Consider the following 15,345-nt stretch of genomic DNA (forward strand, 5'->3'; position numbering starts at 1 on the left):
AGAGAAGCTCCTTGGAGAGTGACAGCCCTCCGGGCCAAGGTTTTACGGAAGTGGGATTTGAGCCTGCCTAGAAGGGACTGCCTAGGAGGGACTTTTGAAGGAAGAAGGAGAGGCTAGGGAGAACCTTCTAACAGCCAGAGGAAGGGGGAAGCATAAGGGGATTCATTCATTTATTTAAATTTAACAAATTATTTTATAATGCTTATTATGCAGCAGGCACTTAGAACTTCTCACAGTTGAACATATTTAATCCTTACAACAACCGATGTGGTAGCTGCAATTACAATCTCTTTTTAAAGATGAAGAAACTGAGGCAAAGAGAGGTTAGTAACTTGCCAGAGGTCACACAGCGAGTCCCTGATGTACCTGCAGGGGCCTGGCTCTTTCTTTCTCGTTACCTGAGGCAGAGCTTGTAGAAGGATGAGCACCTATGGCTTCCCAGTCCCCTCAGCACCTGACCGTGAGCTGCCTGGCACCCCGGCCTCTCCCGGCCTCTCCCGGGGTGGAGGCAGGAGCCTGCACGTGCTCCTACAGCAGAGCAGAGTCGTAAGGGGCAAATCATCGCTGGTTCATGAAGAGCTGGCAGGGCTGCTCTGGTGTTGATGCCTTTGAAGGACGGATGCCAGGGCTAATTCTTCAAGGAGATGCCCATTTGCACCCAAGTGTAGTAGTGGAAGCTGAGGCCGTGGAGTCAGGCAGGCCTGGCAGCTAGGTCTGGCTTTGTCGTTTACTTTGAGCAAATCATTCAGCCGTTTGGAGCCACAGTTGCCATATGCGTGATGGGATATAAAGCTACCTGCCTCAAAGGGCTGGGGTTCGGGGCCAATGAGGGAGTTTGCATACAGTGCCCATCACTCTGCCTCGCACGTGGGGGGTTGGCGTCAGTATCATTCGTCATCCTCCTCCTCTTAAGGCACTTAATGTAAATGGATTGTGACCTAAACACCATCTGGTGCCCTCTTGCCTCTTTGACATCAACATATAAAGGACTTAGTTCCCCGCCAATTCCATGGGCTGTGAAAGTCAAAGGCACACCCACAATTTTTGCTAATTCCTAGGGGCTTCTGCCCTGACCCCTACATTCTCCTGTGTATGCTTCACTTTGCATCAGTTTGGATGAAGAATTCACCATCCTGGCTAGGCTGTATAAAACCCCCACTCACACAAAACAAATTCTTCAATTGGGTGGACTTGACTGACAATTTGGGGGGCCTGGGGAAGAGCCACACCCCAGAGCTCCCAGCCTGCTCATTGTGTCCCTCTCATCTGGTGTCCTCAAACTTGAGCCTCCATCAGAATCACCTGAAGGCTTGGTTACAACACGGATTCCAGAGGTTTTGATGCGGCAGATCAGGATGGGGCCTCCAAATGCGCATTTTTATAGGACAGGAAGAGTCTGATACTGGTTCTCCGTTTAATAGGATTCAGCCTCATCAGAGGACAATTGTGATTTTAAATATATACTAAGTAATTTTGTTTGTTTCAGGGTGAACGTTCCCTGGTCTAAACAAAAACAAGCTTCTCTGCCAAGGGGGCCTGGGGCGAATCAGCAGCAAGTTCTAGGATGGTTGGGGGTTGGGGTGGGAGCAGGGGTTGGGGGCGCGGCAGTCTGGCCGCAGCTGTGGCTCCAAATTGCTCTGCGGCTCACCGCCTGGTCCGTGCTCCAGCAGGAACCGATCAAACAAATGGGCTCTGATGCATTAAGTGGGGAGGGGAGGCTGAACCGGGCCCTTCCCCACCTTCCTCCACTGAATGCGGTATTGAGCAGTAGGCACTGCCTTGATGAGAGGGGCTGTAACGAATTCCCAGGTTCCATCCCTTCGGGAGCAGCTGGACAAGACCGGGTATAGCCTTCACTCTTAATGAAGATTGGAAGATGACTGGTCCCCTCCCACTGGGTCAGTTAATCCAACTCGAGCCGGAGATTAGCATTTCTAATGGGCTGGGAGGCACCGGCTTCAGGAGTCAGGGATGAGGGATGACAGTTATTCTGGGGGTCCCTGGGGCTGAAGAGAGGTGGCTGCTTTGTTTGGCCTCAGTTGAATTGAGGTTGGCTTTCTTCAAATAAGACGCTCGCTTTATCTCTTCACTTCTGTCCGCTTGGATGGGGGCTCCTGCTTTAAAACGGGGCCAGTGGGGTGCCCCCCAAGGCCAATATCCAATGCCCAGTATCTAAAGAGGATGATACAGAAACCTTGACTTCACCGAGTCACTTCTTTCAAAGAAAAAGAGCTCAGCCATTCATTCACATTCACTCCGTTTGTCCTTGCAACGTGTCTGGCACTGGCTTGTGGCTACAGGGATGATTAAATGGTCTCTTATGCTCAGGACATTCACAATTTAGGCAAAGAAATAGATAAAAATGTCATATGCCACCCGCACCATGAGAGACATAAAGTAGGTGTTTTGGGGGCATGGTGGGGGGATCTAAAGCAGACAGTGCAGGGTTGTGTGTGTGTGTGGTGTGTGCGTGCACGTGTACTCCTGCGGGCTGTATCAGGTAACGGGGGAGGACTTCTTGAGACAGCATCACCAGAGCTGATTGTTAAAGATGTGCGACCAGCACAGAGGCCCCAGCCTGCCTTCAAGGAGCCCAGGAGAGATGATCTGCAAGGAGAAATGGGAATGAGAGGGGTTTGGAATGAAAGGAGGAGGAGCCTGGAATCAGGTGTTCTAAGGCCTGGTTATGAGCACAACTGCAGTGGTCATGACTTATCCAGAAGAAGGGGCATATGGAAGGCTGAGGGAGTATATTCCAAGCAGACCCACTTTGGGGTCATAATTCATTTGCTAATGCCATGTTTATTGAGTCCTCTGTCCCAGACACTATCACATTGCTTTTGCCCACCTGGCTGTCTTCCATGACAGTCTGAATTTCCAGAGGATTGGAACTCTATCCTACTTACACCATTGATCGGCACAGAGTAGGTTACTAACAGGTGCTTTGAACTGAATTGAATTGCCTAAGGTGAGAAGCTTGAGAAATCATCGCATGTCAGGGGAGCTAGAAATAGCTTGGAATGGCTAGAATTTAGGGTATACGTGAGGAGTTGGTGGAAAATAAGGCTGCAAAAGTAAGGGACAGATCATGAAAGGTCTAACATACCAAACCAGGGAGTTTAGATTTTATCCCCTGGTAGTAAACTTAAAGCATGTATTGTAGCAAACTTGAAGGTGTCAGGTAAAGCAGCGACACGCTCAGATTTATATTCCAGGAGATTCTTTCAGCTGAGGTGTCAAGGGAGAGGAGGCACGGGAGGCAAAGACAGTATCGGTTCAGGAGGAGGGCTTGGAAAATGGTGGGACGGTGCAAGCGGACATAATGGCAAACTTTAGAGGCGGTCTGTGAGCTTGACAGCGATAATGAAAGATGTTGCTCATATTCCGAGGAATGAACAGGAAGGTTCAGAGGTGTGTGATGTGCCCAATGAGTTACCCAACAATCCTGGAGGAGACTGACCCGGGAATGAGGCCTCGCTTTAATCTAATGAAGTAACAACCCCTCAAGTTAATGATCGGTTCGGAGGAGTTCGGAAGGGAGAGTGGATACAGGTGGGTTAAAAGTTACTAGGTGGTTTTTTAGAGGCCGTTGCCTTCTCTCCCTTGAAACTATAGCCAAAAGGATCTTCTAAAATACAAATCTGATCATATCACTTCTTTACTTGAAACTTCAAGTTTGCTAAATACCTTCAGTTTGCTACAATGGGATAAAACCTTAACTCCTTAGTTTGGCATGTTAGACCTTTCATGATCTGACCCTTACCTCTACAGCCTCATTTTTGACCCAAAAGTTAGGTCTGCATTTTTATGGGAAACCTGTCACCCTCATTTCCCATTACTGTCAGTCTATAAACTATCAGCCATCTCTCTACATAAGAGGAACCACTTCCCAGTCCTGTCCATTCTCTAAGCCCCACATCACCTTGAGAAAGCGAGAGGGGTTACAATGTCTGGGGCTTCCTCACCATTTCCTTGGCCTGGGTGCTACTCTTAGGACACTTCTAAGTGAGAATTAGCACAATCATAGGCCAAAGAATCAAGAAAGGAGGTGTGGTAAACCTTGACCAGTGTCCCCTAACCAACACAGCCTTCTCTGTCTCTTTCTGTTCCATTGGATGACATCCCTTTGAGTCTATTGAGAGGGTTTTTGGTTTACTGTAGGCGGTTTTATTCACTCTTTCAATAATTACTGCAGGTCTGTTCTACTGCAGGTCTGTTCTACACCAGGCACAATGCAGGGTGTATGCCGTGTTCTCCCATTTAAGGGTGGGGGTGCAGTAAGAGGAGGGGCCCGCAGATGCAGCTTCATCACACACCCCTTTCCCCTTCCTCCAACATCCCCAACGTGGTACTTCTTAAATGGTGTGCAGGCATGCATTGAATCAGGGTGTCTCCATAGCTGTACACTCCTAAGCCAGTCATTCCATGCTTAAACACAAGTTGTGCCAATCGGTTTTCCAGGAAAAGACCAACTTCAAGATAGAGGCTGGCATAGCCGAATTCCCTGTGTATGGGGTTTGGTGCCCATGGTTTTGATTTGCTTCTGTCATTAATCCCCTTACACCCTTCTTCTTCCATTAACTAAGGAAAATGAACAAATCACATGGCCAGAGTCCATTTTGAACAACTTTTATTATACGTTTAGTGGTCTCTATACAAAAGAAATCAGGTTTTTTTTACAGTGACTCAAAAAAAATTCTGAATAATTTGGCCTTTTCATTGCTCATGCAGTCAGTTTATAAGTCCATGTATTAGATGGTCCTCCATGGCCCAGAAGTCGTTCCTGCTTAAGGTTGTGTATGACACCCTCAGGTACGCATCTGACGCTGATAACGGTTAATGCAAAATAACTCGCGGAAAGGAAAGAACACGATGTGAGAGGGATTAAAACAAGGCCTGCCATGGAGAGTTAAATATTTAACCAACGTAAAGAAGACGAGGCCGATTTGTGGGTGTGTGGTATGTGGGAAGGGATGGAGACACTGGGAACAGTCTCCTCCCTTGAAAGGAACAGACTGGAATGGTGGGGACAGGTGTGTGTGTGTGTTGGGGGGCAGGGCAGGAGGTCCTCTGGGGTCCAGCGTGGGCTGGGGGTGGGACCAGGACGTAAGGTGGCCACGTCACAGGTGACGGATGCTCAGCTCAGGAGGTGAGGAAGTCGGCCAAGAGCTTGGGGCCAGGCAGAAGGGCAACACTGAAGACATCGGATCTGGGAATCAGAAAACACGAGCGGGACAGGACCACCTGATCTGTATCGTTTTTGAACAAGAAACAGAGTAGGGCACGAAATTCTGGACTTCTTCTCCCAGATTTTATTTATTGCTTCACTGAAGTTGTGACATGTGCTGAACTGCAGCCCAGCAAATCCCAGGGTGGCAGAGCTTCCCTCTGAGCCCCGCGGCTGGGGGCGAGGGCGGACAGACAGCCCTCCACACCCCGGCTCCCGGGGGACACAGCATGCTGGGGCCCGATGTGCAGATGAACCAGAGACTCCCTTCTACGGCACATGCAGGCTTCACGGGGACGGACACAATCAGCTTGTCTCTCCTCCTGGCCTGGGTCTGCCCTTAGCTGCTCCACTGCGCTCACTGCAGGCCACCAGACTGACTGATGTGGGACTCAGAAAAATCTTGCATGTCTTTCATTTTGGGAGGTATACGGGGGAAGTGGTAAAAGGGTACCAGGAGGACAGATCTTAAGTAACACCTCTCCGTCCAAGGAGGCAGCTGCGGTGAGGTGAAAGAACACTGGACGACTCTGAAGGTCCGACCCATCTTCATTCCTTGCTGTGTGACCTTGGGCAAGTCCCTTTACCTCCCCAGATTTTAGTGGCCTTGTCTGCACGCGTGTCATTGCCATTAGATCAGTACCGTGATTCCTTTGTATGCTGAAATCTTAACCTATCCTGAGCTAGAAGCCTTTGTACCCACCTCATTTCCATCCTCATCATTACAGAACCATTTAATACTAATACAATGATAGACAAGCACTGGTTTGGGGTGGGGCCTCGTGGCCTCCCTGGATGGCTGTCCTCCTTTCCCTCTGATCCTCCTCTGAACCTGCCTCAGCAAGGCCTGTCCTTGGGAGCAGAGGGAAGGAATGGCTGCTGGCTTGGGCTGGGCAGGCTGGGTATGTCAGCGAAGCTGGCCTGAGCTCCCAGGGGGCGGCCCCTGCCTGGCTTAAGGGACGGGGCTGCCCAGGTGCTGGGCTCTGCCTGCGGCACTGAGTCTCCTCCTGACATTTCAAGCTCTTTGTTTCATTTGATTCCTCAGATTTTTCATTTTTTAATCAGGGACCTCCTTCATGCTACTCCTGAGCCACCATGCAAAGCTCAAGCAGGATCCACAGGGCGATTTCTTTCTAGTGGACCTGTGCGTGTTTGTCAGGGCCTGCTGGAGTGGTGACCAAGGGGTCGCCAAGTGGGGAGCGTGCTCTGGGCTGCACCCCTGGAACCTGCCGCCCTCCCACTGAGAAGTGGTTCCCTGGCACCAGCTGAAGGCTCAGGAGACTCCTGTTAAGTCCCCACTCGTTCCATCACCTGGGCTGTTCTGAGTCTGCTCCGCAAAGGGCTCCGGGAGCCTTAAAGGGCCACTGCCTGCGCTGTTCTGGGGCAGAGTCCCTCTCCTTTGGGTCAGACTTTTTCTCTCGGCTCTGCTTACAGGAACTGCCCAGACAGACTCCCCACCAGGACAGCCTCTTCCCCTGCCCCAGGTTGTGCACTGCACCCCACACAGCCCTTCACAGCTCACCGCAGGAGGGCCTGGGTGGGGACCCATCCTCCACGAAACAAGGTTATAACCTGTACTGTCCCCATGGAGAGAGCCGCCTAACTCCGTGTGCAGCTGTGCCCCTGTGTGGGCGCTGAGTGTGGGCAGGCTGGACAGGGGAGGCTGTCCCTTAGCTAGAAAACCCACAAGTATCCTAGGATCTGTTGGCATCCCTTTTCTAGGCCTGGCTGTGTTCGGAGAAGCTCTGAGCGCACCGGGGAGGCCCAGGCTGCAGATACTCCTTGCACGGGGAGAACGACTGGCACTGGCTGCCCCGTGGGCAGGTGGACGCTTCTCCAGACCTTGGGGATTGCCAGGAAGGACCAAATGCCTCCAAGGGCAAAGGCAGTGGGCAAGGGAAAGAGCTAGTCTAGTTTTTCCTGCAGCTTAAGTTCAACCATCATCTCAAATGCAAGGTCAGGAAAGATGGGTCCAAGGCATCCTACCCTAGGCAAAGAGGGAGGCAGCCATCTCCCAGTGCCGAGGCGGTGTAGTTCCCAGGCACCAGCCTCCTCGTCCCTTCAGGTGGGCCTGTGCCCCTCTGTCGGGAGAGGTGTTCCGAGGTGGCACCAAAATACAGTCGTGCTCAGCAGCCTGCCCCAACGGGCAGTGCAAAGAGGCTCTGGCAGCAGGGCTGTTCCCCAACCCCACCCTGCAGGCTTGACGGCCCTGTCTTGCCCAGCCTTGCAGACCAAGCTCTCCTTCTGAAGCTTCTCTCTTCCCAAACTCAGTTCCAAGACTTAGTGCCGTGAAGGCAGGGACCACACCTGACTACTCACCACGGTACCCCTGGCTCAGGCTAAGTGCTCAAGAGTCTCTGCTGAGCAAATGAGCGGACACACGAGAGCACGGGAAGCCACAGCTCTGTGGCTGCGCCCAGTGGGTGGGACTGCAGTACAGGCAACGGAGCTTCTCAGTCACTGCAGGGTGACCCACGCCTCTCCCGGCAAGCCCCGCGAGCTGACGCACCGGCGGTATTGCCTTACGCTGCCACAGAAGTTGGTATGCTTTGGGGTGCTTGCCTGGGAGCCCCAGCTGGCAGGGAGTGTTGGACAATACTGCTTCCCTGCTGAGGTGGGTGGACGCTGGCATGCGCTCCATGGAAAACGGACTCCCCTCTCCCGGGAATGGCTGCCTCCCTAATCCTGCAGTTGGCACACCTCTCAACACCTGCCATCTTTGCTTGGGGAAAACTTGGCTCTTCAGGCCCAGGTTTGCTCTTGCCTGCCAGGAGGGTGTGATCGTGCGGTGTGGGCAGCGTTCAGTACTCAGCACGACAGCCTCTAGACGGCGCGGCCGGCAGTCTCTTCCTACACGAAGGGGATGATACAGAGCCTGGCAGGACTCAGACGAGAAGCAAAGCTGGGCTGAGCAATCACCTCCCCACAAGACCCTACAGGAGTAAACGCCCTTCCCCAGTCAAGGGTTGTGCAGCAGACCTTCTAGAAGCAGGGGGAAGGGTATGATGACATCTCAGTCTTTCTTGCCATAGGAGCCTATTTTTGGTGCCATGAGTTGGCTTGCGTGTATCGTGCTATATGGAATGAGGGCCTGAGAAACGGAGTACTTTGCTCAGATCCGAGTGCATTCTGGAAAGGCCAGGCCCCTTAATTCAGGTCATAGGCATGCCTCCCTGACATTCCTTTCAGGGCCGCTGTGCCTAGGCAGCAGGAAGCCCGGCTACATCCCAATAGGTAGTGGAGGAAAGCCAGGGGAGGGGACCCCTGAGCTCACTCCCCATCCCCTGCTGTTCACCCTGTCCCCTTTCACCATGAGAGAACTGCCCCTCGGGTTTCCAGGCAGCAAACCTGGCCGCAGCCTGGACCAAAGGAAGTTATTTGCACTGAGGTTCAAATAACGTAATTGGCTCAGCTCTGGGCTATGGTTTCTTACCTGCAGACGGAGTATATGTATCTATGGGCTTGACCTTCATCTGCCTGAGTATTAGAGGATGCAAGCATTGCTAATACCTTTGTGGCTTAAACATGTGGCAAATGATGCTGTAATAGTCTCTGAAGGACCCTGCTCCTGCCCAGGCCCCTGGCAAGCAGCTGGAGGCTCAAATCAGAGGCTGTGCCCGTGGCAGGTGGTCCATAACTGGGGGTCAGCTCCACCCTCCTGAAAGCGACTCTAGCTGCAGCAACAGCTTGAGGGTTACTCTCAGGCTCAAGATCTCTCTCTCTGAGGCTAGGTACCTTTGGTTTAAAAAACGGATGAGGTGGGGAGGAGGAAGGCAGCGCCTTCAGGCTCTGAGCACTGCAGGTCTGAGTGACTCCATCTGGCGCAGGGGTGTGTGTCCAGTGGCTGCTTCTTGCTCGCACAGGCCACCTCTGTCCTCTTGAGGCAGCCGTTGCATGCTGGAGGCCCCCAGGAGGGGCTGGGGACCTGGGGGCTGCAGGGACAGAGCGGAGCTACGTAAGGCATACGAAGGAAACAGGATCGTCCAGGCCAGGCTTACAGCATTGTTAGTGTGATTCCTGCAGGGTCTCCCAACAGGTAAGGACCCTAAGGACAGGACAGGACATGCCGGCTCAGTCTGGGGGCAGCAGGGCCCCATCTACCATGTAAAACCCCAGTTTCAATGTCATACAGAATTGACTGAAGAGATGATATCTGCTTGACGTGAAAGGTAGGGGTCAATGCTTGATGTCCCCAAACACACCAGCAAAGCCTTGTATCCCAGGGCTCCATCTCCTTGAGGGTAGCAGCCTGGACCCCTGACCAGGCTGGGCACCCTCTAGTCTGGATGCACAGCGGGGTCTCCTCCCACATCCTGGGTTTCACTGATGGGGAAGAAGTCATCCAAACCCAGTCCTTTTCTTCTCTCTCGAGGGGAGCACAGCTCCCCAGGGACCAGATGCCTGATTTTTTTCTGTTTGAGGTACAGGGTCACTGGAGTTGAAGTCCTTTCCACCCGTGCCTTCTCCTGTTGCTCAGATTCCTTCTTCAGAGTCGCTGTGGCCCTCGCCTTAGACATTCTGGAGGAAGGGGCAGGGCAAGATCGAGGGGCAAGAGGTAAGCCCACCTCCCCACTGACCCAGAGCAAGGCCAGGAGGCCGGCCCACTCTCTCCCTGCCAAAAATACTGTCGTTTCCCACCAAGGAGCCAAGCCCTGCTCAGCAGCTGCCGAGGCCGAGGCGGGTGGGCCGGGGGCAGGGGAGGCATGTGGCGAGAAAGGCATCTTTCGGGAATACACTGGCCCAGCGCGGTCTGAATACTACAGCTTTTCTGTATGTTCTCTCACGAATCAATCCTTTTTGCTGATATTTGCAGTTTTCTGGGGGAGAGAATCCACCCATCCGTTCTTTTTCTAGGGACACTTATTCAAAAGGAAAAGAAAACGGAGACTTTTTGGAGAAGAAAACGCACAGAGCAAAACCAAAAAAAAAAAAAGACAATGAAAAATACCCAAACCAACAGAAACTGGTGAGAGCGTGTGCCGAGGCCAAGGGCGGGCAGTGTGCATGGCAGGCTCAAGGTGGCTGTGAGGCTGGGCAAGAGAGCCCAGCTCCTCCAGCTGAGCTTAGCCATGACCAGCTCTCCCACACAGGTGGCACCCCAGGGGCGCGGGGCGAGGGTCACTGGGAGGGGGCTGTGGTTGGCTGGGGGCTCACTGGTTAGCATGGGGGCAGACCCCATGTGGTACCCTTGTCCCTGAAGGTGGAGGCGCTTTGCAGTGGGTCTGCGGGCCTTCTCTCCTCCTCTCCCCTCCTCCCATTTGCAAAGTGGTGGCTGTGCCCTGGGGGGCTCTGTTAGGCCAGAGAATAGATGGCATTGACGGGTGACGTGGCCTCTGAGCTTTCATTGCCCTCTGTCTCCTCCTTGTCCTTTTTGACGGTGTACTGGCCGATGAAGGAGCCATCCTCATTGAACTGCCCCTCGCCGCCCTCGCCGTAGTCCACCAAGCTGTCATCACTCTCCTGCTGCTTGATGGTGCCGTCCAGGGACGTCTGGCTGCCCTGCAGGGGCTTGTTGTCCTCGTCACTGGGCGGACAGAGACAGAGGGTCAGGGCCAGCCCAGGGCAGCTCAAGCCCAGGAGGGACAGGCCAGGGCCGCGGGCCTCCTGCCAAGCCCACGTGCTGCCGTTCAGAGGGCTCACCTAGTCCTGCTCTCCCTTGTCCATCCGATCTACGGAGGGGGACCCGAGGCCTAGAGAGGGCAGCATCTTCTCCAGGGGGAGGCGGCAAGTTGGTGCAGCGCCGGAGCCCACGCGGGGCTCCCGGCCTGGGGTCCCCTCCATGGGGCTGGGCCACCCCACAGGGAAGCACGACTGCTGTACCGCCGGTCAAAGGTGGGAGTCGAGGACCTGGCCTTCCGGTGCTAAGGGTGTCCCTGTGCGGTGCTGCAGCCTTGGGGAAGCCCTTTCTTGACACTGGGCCTTTGTCCCTCCATCAGGAGGAGTGGAGCGCACCTGACCCCAATCTGCGACTGCTTGGAAAGGCTCTGCCTTTGATAAAAAAGCAGCAGTCTGGGCCTTAAAGAGACCAAGCTCCTGCCTGTCTCCCCTTCTTGGGGTGTTGTTTTCTCAGCTATCTGGCTTAGCAACCAACAGATGCCACTGCCTGGGGCCTAGCAAGTGAAGGAGGGTGGAAGGAGCATAGGGCGTGCAGTAGGTATCAATGTAAAGCCAGCAACTTAAGACGCACACGAGCAAGGCTTGGAGGACCCTGCCCAGCCCCCGCTGGGCCCCCCAGGTCCTGCCCCTAAACCCTTCTGTGCAAGGAGAGCTAGGGGGCTGCTAGTTAAAGTGGCATCTACCTGCTGGGAGGCCTGCTGCGCCCCCAGGAAGTGAGACCCCGAGTGGGTGAGCATCTGCTCACAAACCTTCCCCTTCCCCTGGTTGGAAGGCTCTCTGCCCTTTAGGCTCAGAGGGGGCACCTGGTGCAGCTGGCTGCACATCAGAGGGGAGAGGTGCTCCCAGGCAGGAGGCAGCCAGATTAGAGTGGGGGCCTGCGTCCTGGCAGGTGGGGCCACCATGGTGCCAGGCGGTCTGAGCAGACATGTCCCGCCCCCTCCCCTGCCCTGGAGCCACACTCAACCCTTCCTGGGCCTGTAGAAAACCACCAGTCCAGCTGCCGTTATAGTTGGCAGTGCATTCTTGTGTCTACAGCAGTATTGGGCAAAGACAGTGGTCAGGGTGGAGCCGGAGCTTGGTGTTGGTAGATGGAAAGCTGTTAGCTCATCCCCCCCGTGCACCCCAGAACTCAGCCTAACTGTTCTCTGGCAGCAGTGCTGCGGGAGACGCGGCCTGAGAAAGGGAGGTAGGTCTCCAGGTCACACGGAGTTCATGGAGGCAGTGGGTCGCCTTTTGAGAACCGACTGATTCTAATCACCACGCGCCTTACCCCACCTGCCAGGTTTTTCACCAGCGCTCCCTCCTCCCAGGGGCCTCCACTATGCCCGCAGGAACAGGAGGATCGTGCCTCCGTGATTCAAGGAAATTCTGGCAAGGAAGCTAAATGCAGCCACTGGGCAGGCACGTTCCAGCCAGGGTGGGAGGCAGAGGTGGGGTGGGGGTCTTTACGTGTCAGGGTTTGGTCGGGTTAGAGCGTCTAAGGCTGGAAACAACACACCTCTCCTGCGAGAAGCTTGAGAACCGAAATGGTGGGGTGGGAGCCCTGGTCTAGCCACCTGTCAGCCTCTGAAGGCAGAAGAGACCTTCGAGGAACAGGTGGACAGGCAGAGAGCACAGGGGAGCCCGCCCACCGCAGAGAGGCGCCCCCGCAGCTGGGCCAGAGGGAGGTGCAAAGCGAGCCACGCTCCTCGCCCCCAGGCCCATCCCGCCTAGAAACCTGGATTTTCCTCTGATGTTAATTCAGCCCTTTCCCAATTTAGGACTCTTGGCCCCCTCCAAATGGGGGCTCTAGGACAGACACTGCAGCCTCCCGCCGGAGCCACAGCTGAGGTGTGCCCGTGTGCGCGCCCGAGCCCGCATATGTTCATTCAGCCTCAGTGCTGACAGGGCAGGTGGGGCAGGAGAGGTGCCCGAGGAAGCGGCTTCTCACAGTGCAGGCTGCCTGGCCCTGTACTTGAGGAGGGCCTCGCCTCTCCTCTGTGGCTGCCCAGAAAGTCTAGGGGAGAAAAAGCCCCATGGCCTTTGGGACTGATGGCCAGGGAATGTTCCCAGCCCACGAGGAAGCTGGGCCCCAGCAGGGTGCTGAGGAGGGGCAGGGCAGGTCTCGTCGTGCCCTTAGGGAACCCATGGGGGAGTTGGGACTAGGTGGACGGGTGTGGCCCACAGCCACCAGATGGCCTCTGCTGTCACTGAGCTGATCCCGCTTGCCAAGCTGCTGATGGGCAAAGCGGTAGAGGCCCAGGGCAGGATTAGGTCAGAGGAGAGCAGGGGTGACTGGCCCCTGAGAGTAACTGGGCTTGGGGCAGGAAAGGGAGGCTCTGACCCGAGCTTTTCCTCCCGCCCCCTGGTCAGGGACTGGACCTCCAGGACCCACCCACCCGCATCATTCCTTAAAATAACTTGCCATCAAAATGGACAGATCACAGCTTTGTTAAGCCGGGTATGAAGGCCCACCCAGATCCGGAGGGATCCCAGGCCTTGGGCAACAGCAGCAGCCAGAAGTCGGGCCTCTGACCTCTCTGGCTCTGCCCCGAGCTCGCTGCAGGCTGAGTGCGGGAGTCTCGGGCAGGGCGCCTCCTGGTCTGGGCCTCAGTCCTCTTGTTTGAGACCAGCACTGGGCCAGACGCCTCTCCAAGGCCTGTTCCAGGCTGGAGCCCAGAGTATCATTCAAGGTCACGGGGAGAGAGGCCTAGAAGCCCCCTCCCTGCCACCACCTTCATCCCTCAAGTGGCTGGAAGACAGGGCTTCCTTCCCCTGTCGTATCTACAGGCTTAGGCAGGAGCAGACAGAGAGGAAGTGGAGAGTGGGGTTCATTACACAGCAGCGGCCCGTGTTTGCTCTCAGAGTGGAAGGGTGGCACCATACATATAGGGGGCTCAGAAAGTCTGAGTTGGGCAGCTGAATGGATGAAATGCCATTCATCCAACAAGTGGGGTGTGTTGGGCAGTGTCCCCAGAGGCTGTCAGAGAGGCGGGGTGACAGTCCCAGGGGCAAGGACATGGATGCAGTGGCCTCAGCCCAGCGAGCTGCCCCGAGTAGGTGCCGCCGCCCGCCGGGGAGCTGTGTGAACAGGAGCCCAGGAGGTCGCGCACCTGTAGTCAAAGGAGCCGTCCTCTTCTTTGGGGTCTTCAGGGCCCAGGGGAACATCCTTCTTTTCTCGCACTTGGCCAATAAGAGAAGCACAGACACAGATGTGACGATGGAGCACCCCTGCTCTGCAGGCCCGAGTACCGGACCTCTGGGGTCAGCGACGCCCTCCCTTCCAATGGGCAACATCAGCACCTCGTTCTTGCTTCCCGTGTCTAACCAGCTGCCAAGATGATTCTGCCTTCTCCTCCTCCTCACTGAGGGGTTTCCTTACGTCCTGACATCTCCCCCGGCCCCACTCCCCACCGCCCCTCCATGGGTTCCTCCCAAAACACGAAACGCATGTGATCCTTTCCCAGGCACCTTTCTGATTCTGCTCTGTATTATAGTTGTTTGTGCAAGTTTCTTATGCCTGTAACAGAACGCCAGTCCTTTCCTTGAGGGCAGGGACCTGTTTGTTCAAGGCTCCTAGCAGAGTGCCCTTGGCACAGAGGCCCCTCTACGGCCTCACCTGTTTGCCTGTCTCCCTTTTCCCACACACCCTCCCCCCTGTGATTTGCAAACGTCCATCCAAGGCCCTGTTGTGCCTGCCATGATCCATCTTCTGCGCCAGCTGAGATGTTCTTGAGGGAGACATCGTCTCTCCTTTTTGTATCCTTAGCACCCAGCACAGAGCCTGGCACACAGCAGACATGTACACGAATGACTCTTTCTATACCCTTTTTGGGGTGTGAGGCTGGATAATCACCCTCATTTTAGGTGAGAGGAATGGAGGCCTTGAGAGGTGAAGAACACTTCACAGAACTAGTTGGGGACTGAAGTTTGGAGTGAAGACTTAGAGCCCAGGCCTCAAAGCTCCTGGTTCACTCATCTCTGTAAGGGGCCAGGGGGTTACCCATAGCTGGAGGGTAGGAGGTTAGCTGTAAGAACATTCTGGAATGGGAATACTTTCTAAATGGGCAAAGGCAGGCCTGGTTTATCTGCTGAGTCCCTCAGGTGTCCCCGTTCCACCTGGAACAGGGGCGTGACCTCAGTGAGGCCCCCCTTCTCCCTAGCTCTGGCTTTGTCTCTTATAGAAGAGAAACAGTCCCAATACGGCACGAGGAACGTAGAGAAAACATCATGTGCCAATAAGGAATTTGAATTTCCTGCCCTCCTTCACTTCAAAGAGAGGCACAACTCTTCAGACTCAGGGTCCGAGGTATGTGGGCAGGGAAAGGATAGAAAATAGAACCTCCTCTGTGTTTTGGAGGCACTGTGGAGGAGGCCCTGTTCAGAGAGATGGGGAGATGCAGGCATTTGGGCAGCACGGGCTATGCTTGGTGACGGGGCTTCGGGGGGCAGGGGGCAATTTCATGCTGTGGTCCAGCTGGGTTTTCTCTCTCAGGGCCATCCGTTATCCTGTCTCCTCACCC

The 15,345-nt window shown here is 54.9% G+C and overlaps 1 protein-coding gene across 19 annotated transcripts in view; it reads right to left on the reverse strand.

Annotated features, from left to right (window-relative positions):
* Positions 1–4,613: 4,613 nt before the first annotated feature.
* The window catches only part of NFASC (neurofascin), a 164,118-nt gene continuing 153,386 nt past the window's right edge, over positions 4,614–15,345 (reverse strand). For all 19 annotated transcript variants that reach the window (XM_037015262.2, XM_037015264.2, XM_037015261.2 and 16 more), the window contains 2 exons: positions 13,936–14,005; positions 4,614–10,751 (listed from right to left, as the gene is read on the reverse strand). In XM_037015262.2, the coding sequence (XP_036871157.1) occupies positions 10,520–10,751; positions 13,936–14,005 (302 nt within the window). In that variant the 3' untranslated portion in view covers positions 4,614–10,519. The remainder of the gene's footprint in view (positions 10,752–13,935; positions 14,006–15,345) is intronic.

The sequence above is a fragment of the Manis javanica genome, chromosome 11, assembly GCF_040802235.1.
Source record: "Manis javanica isolate MJ-LG chromosome 11, MJ_LKY, whole genome shotgun sequence".
NCBI lineage: Eukaryota > Metazoa > Chordata > Mammalia > Pholidota > Manidae > Manis > Manis javanica.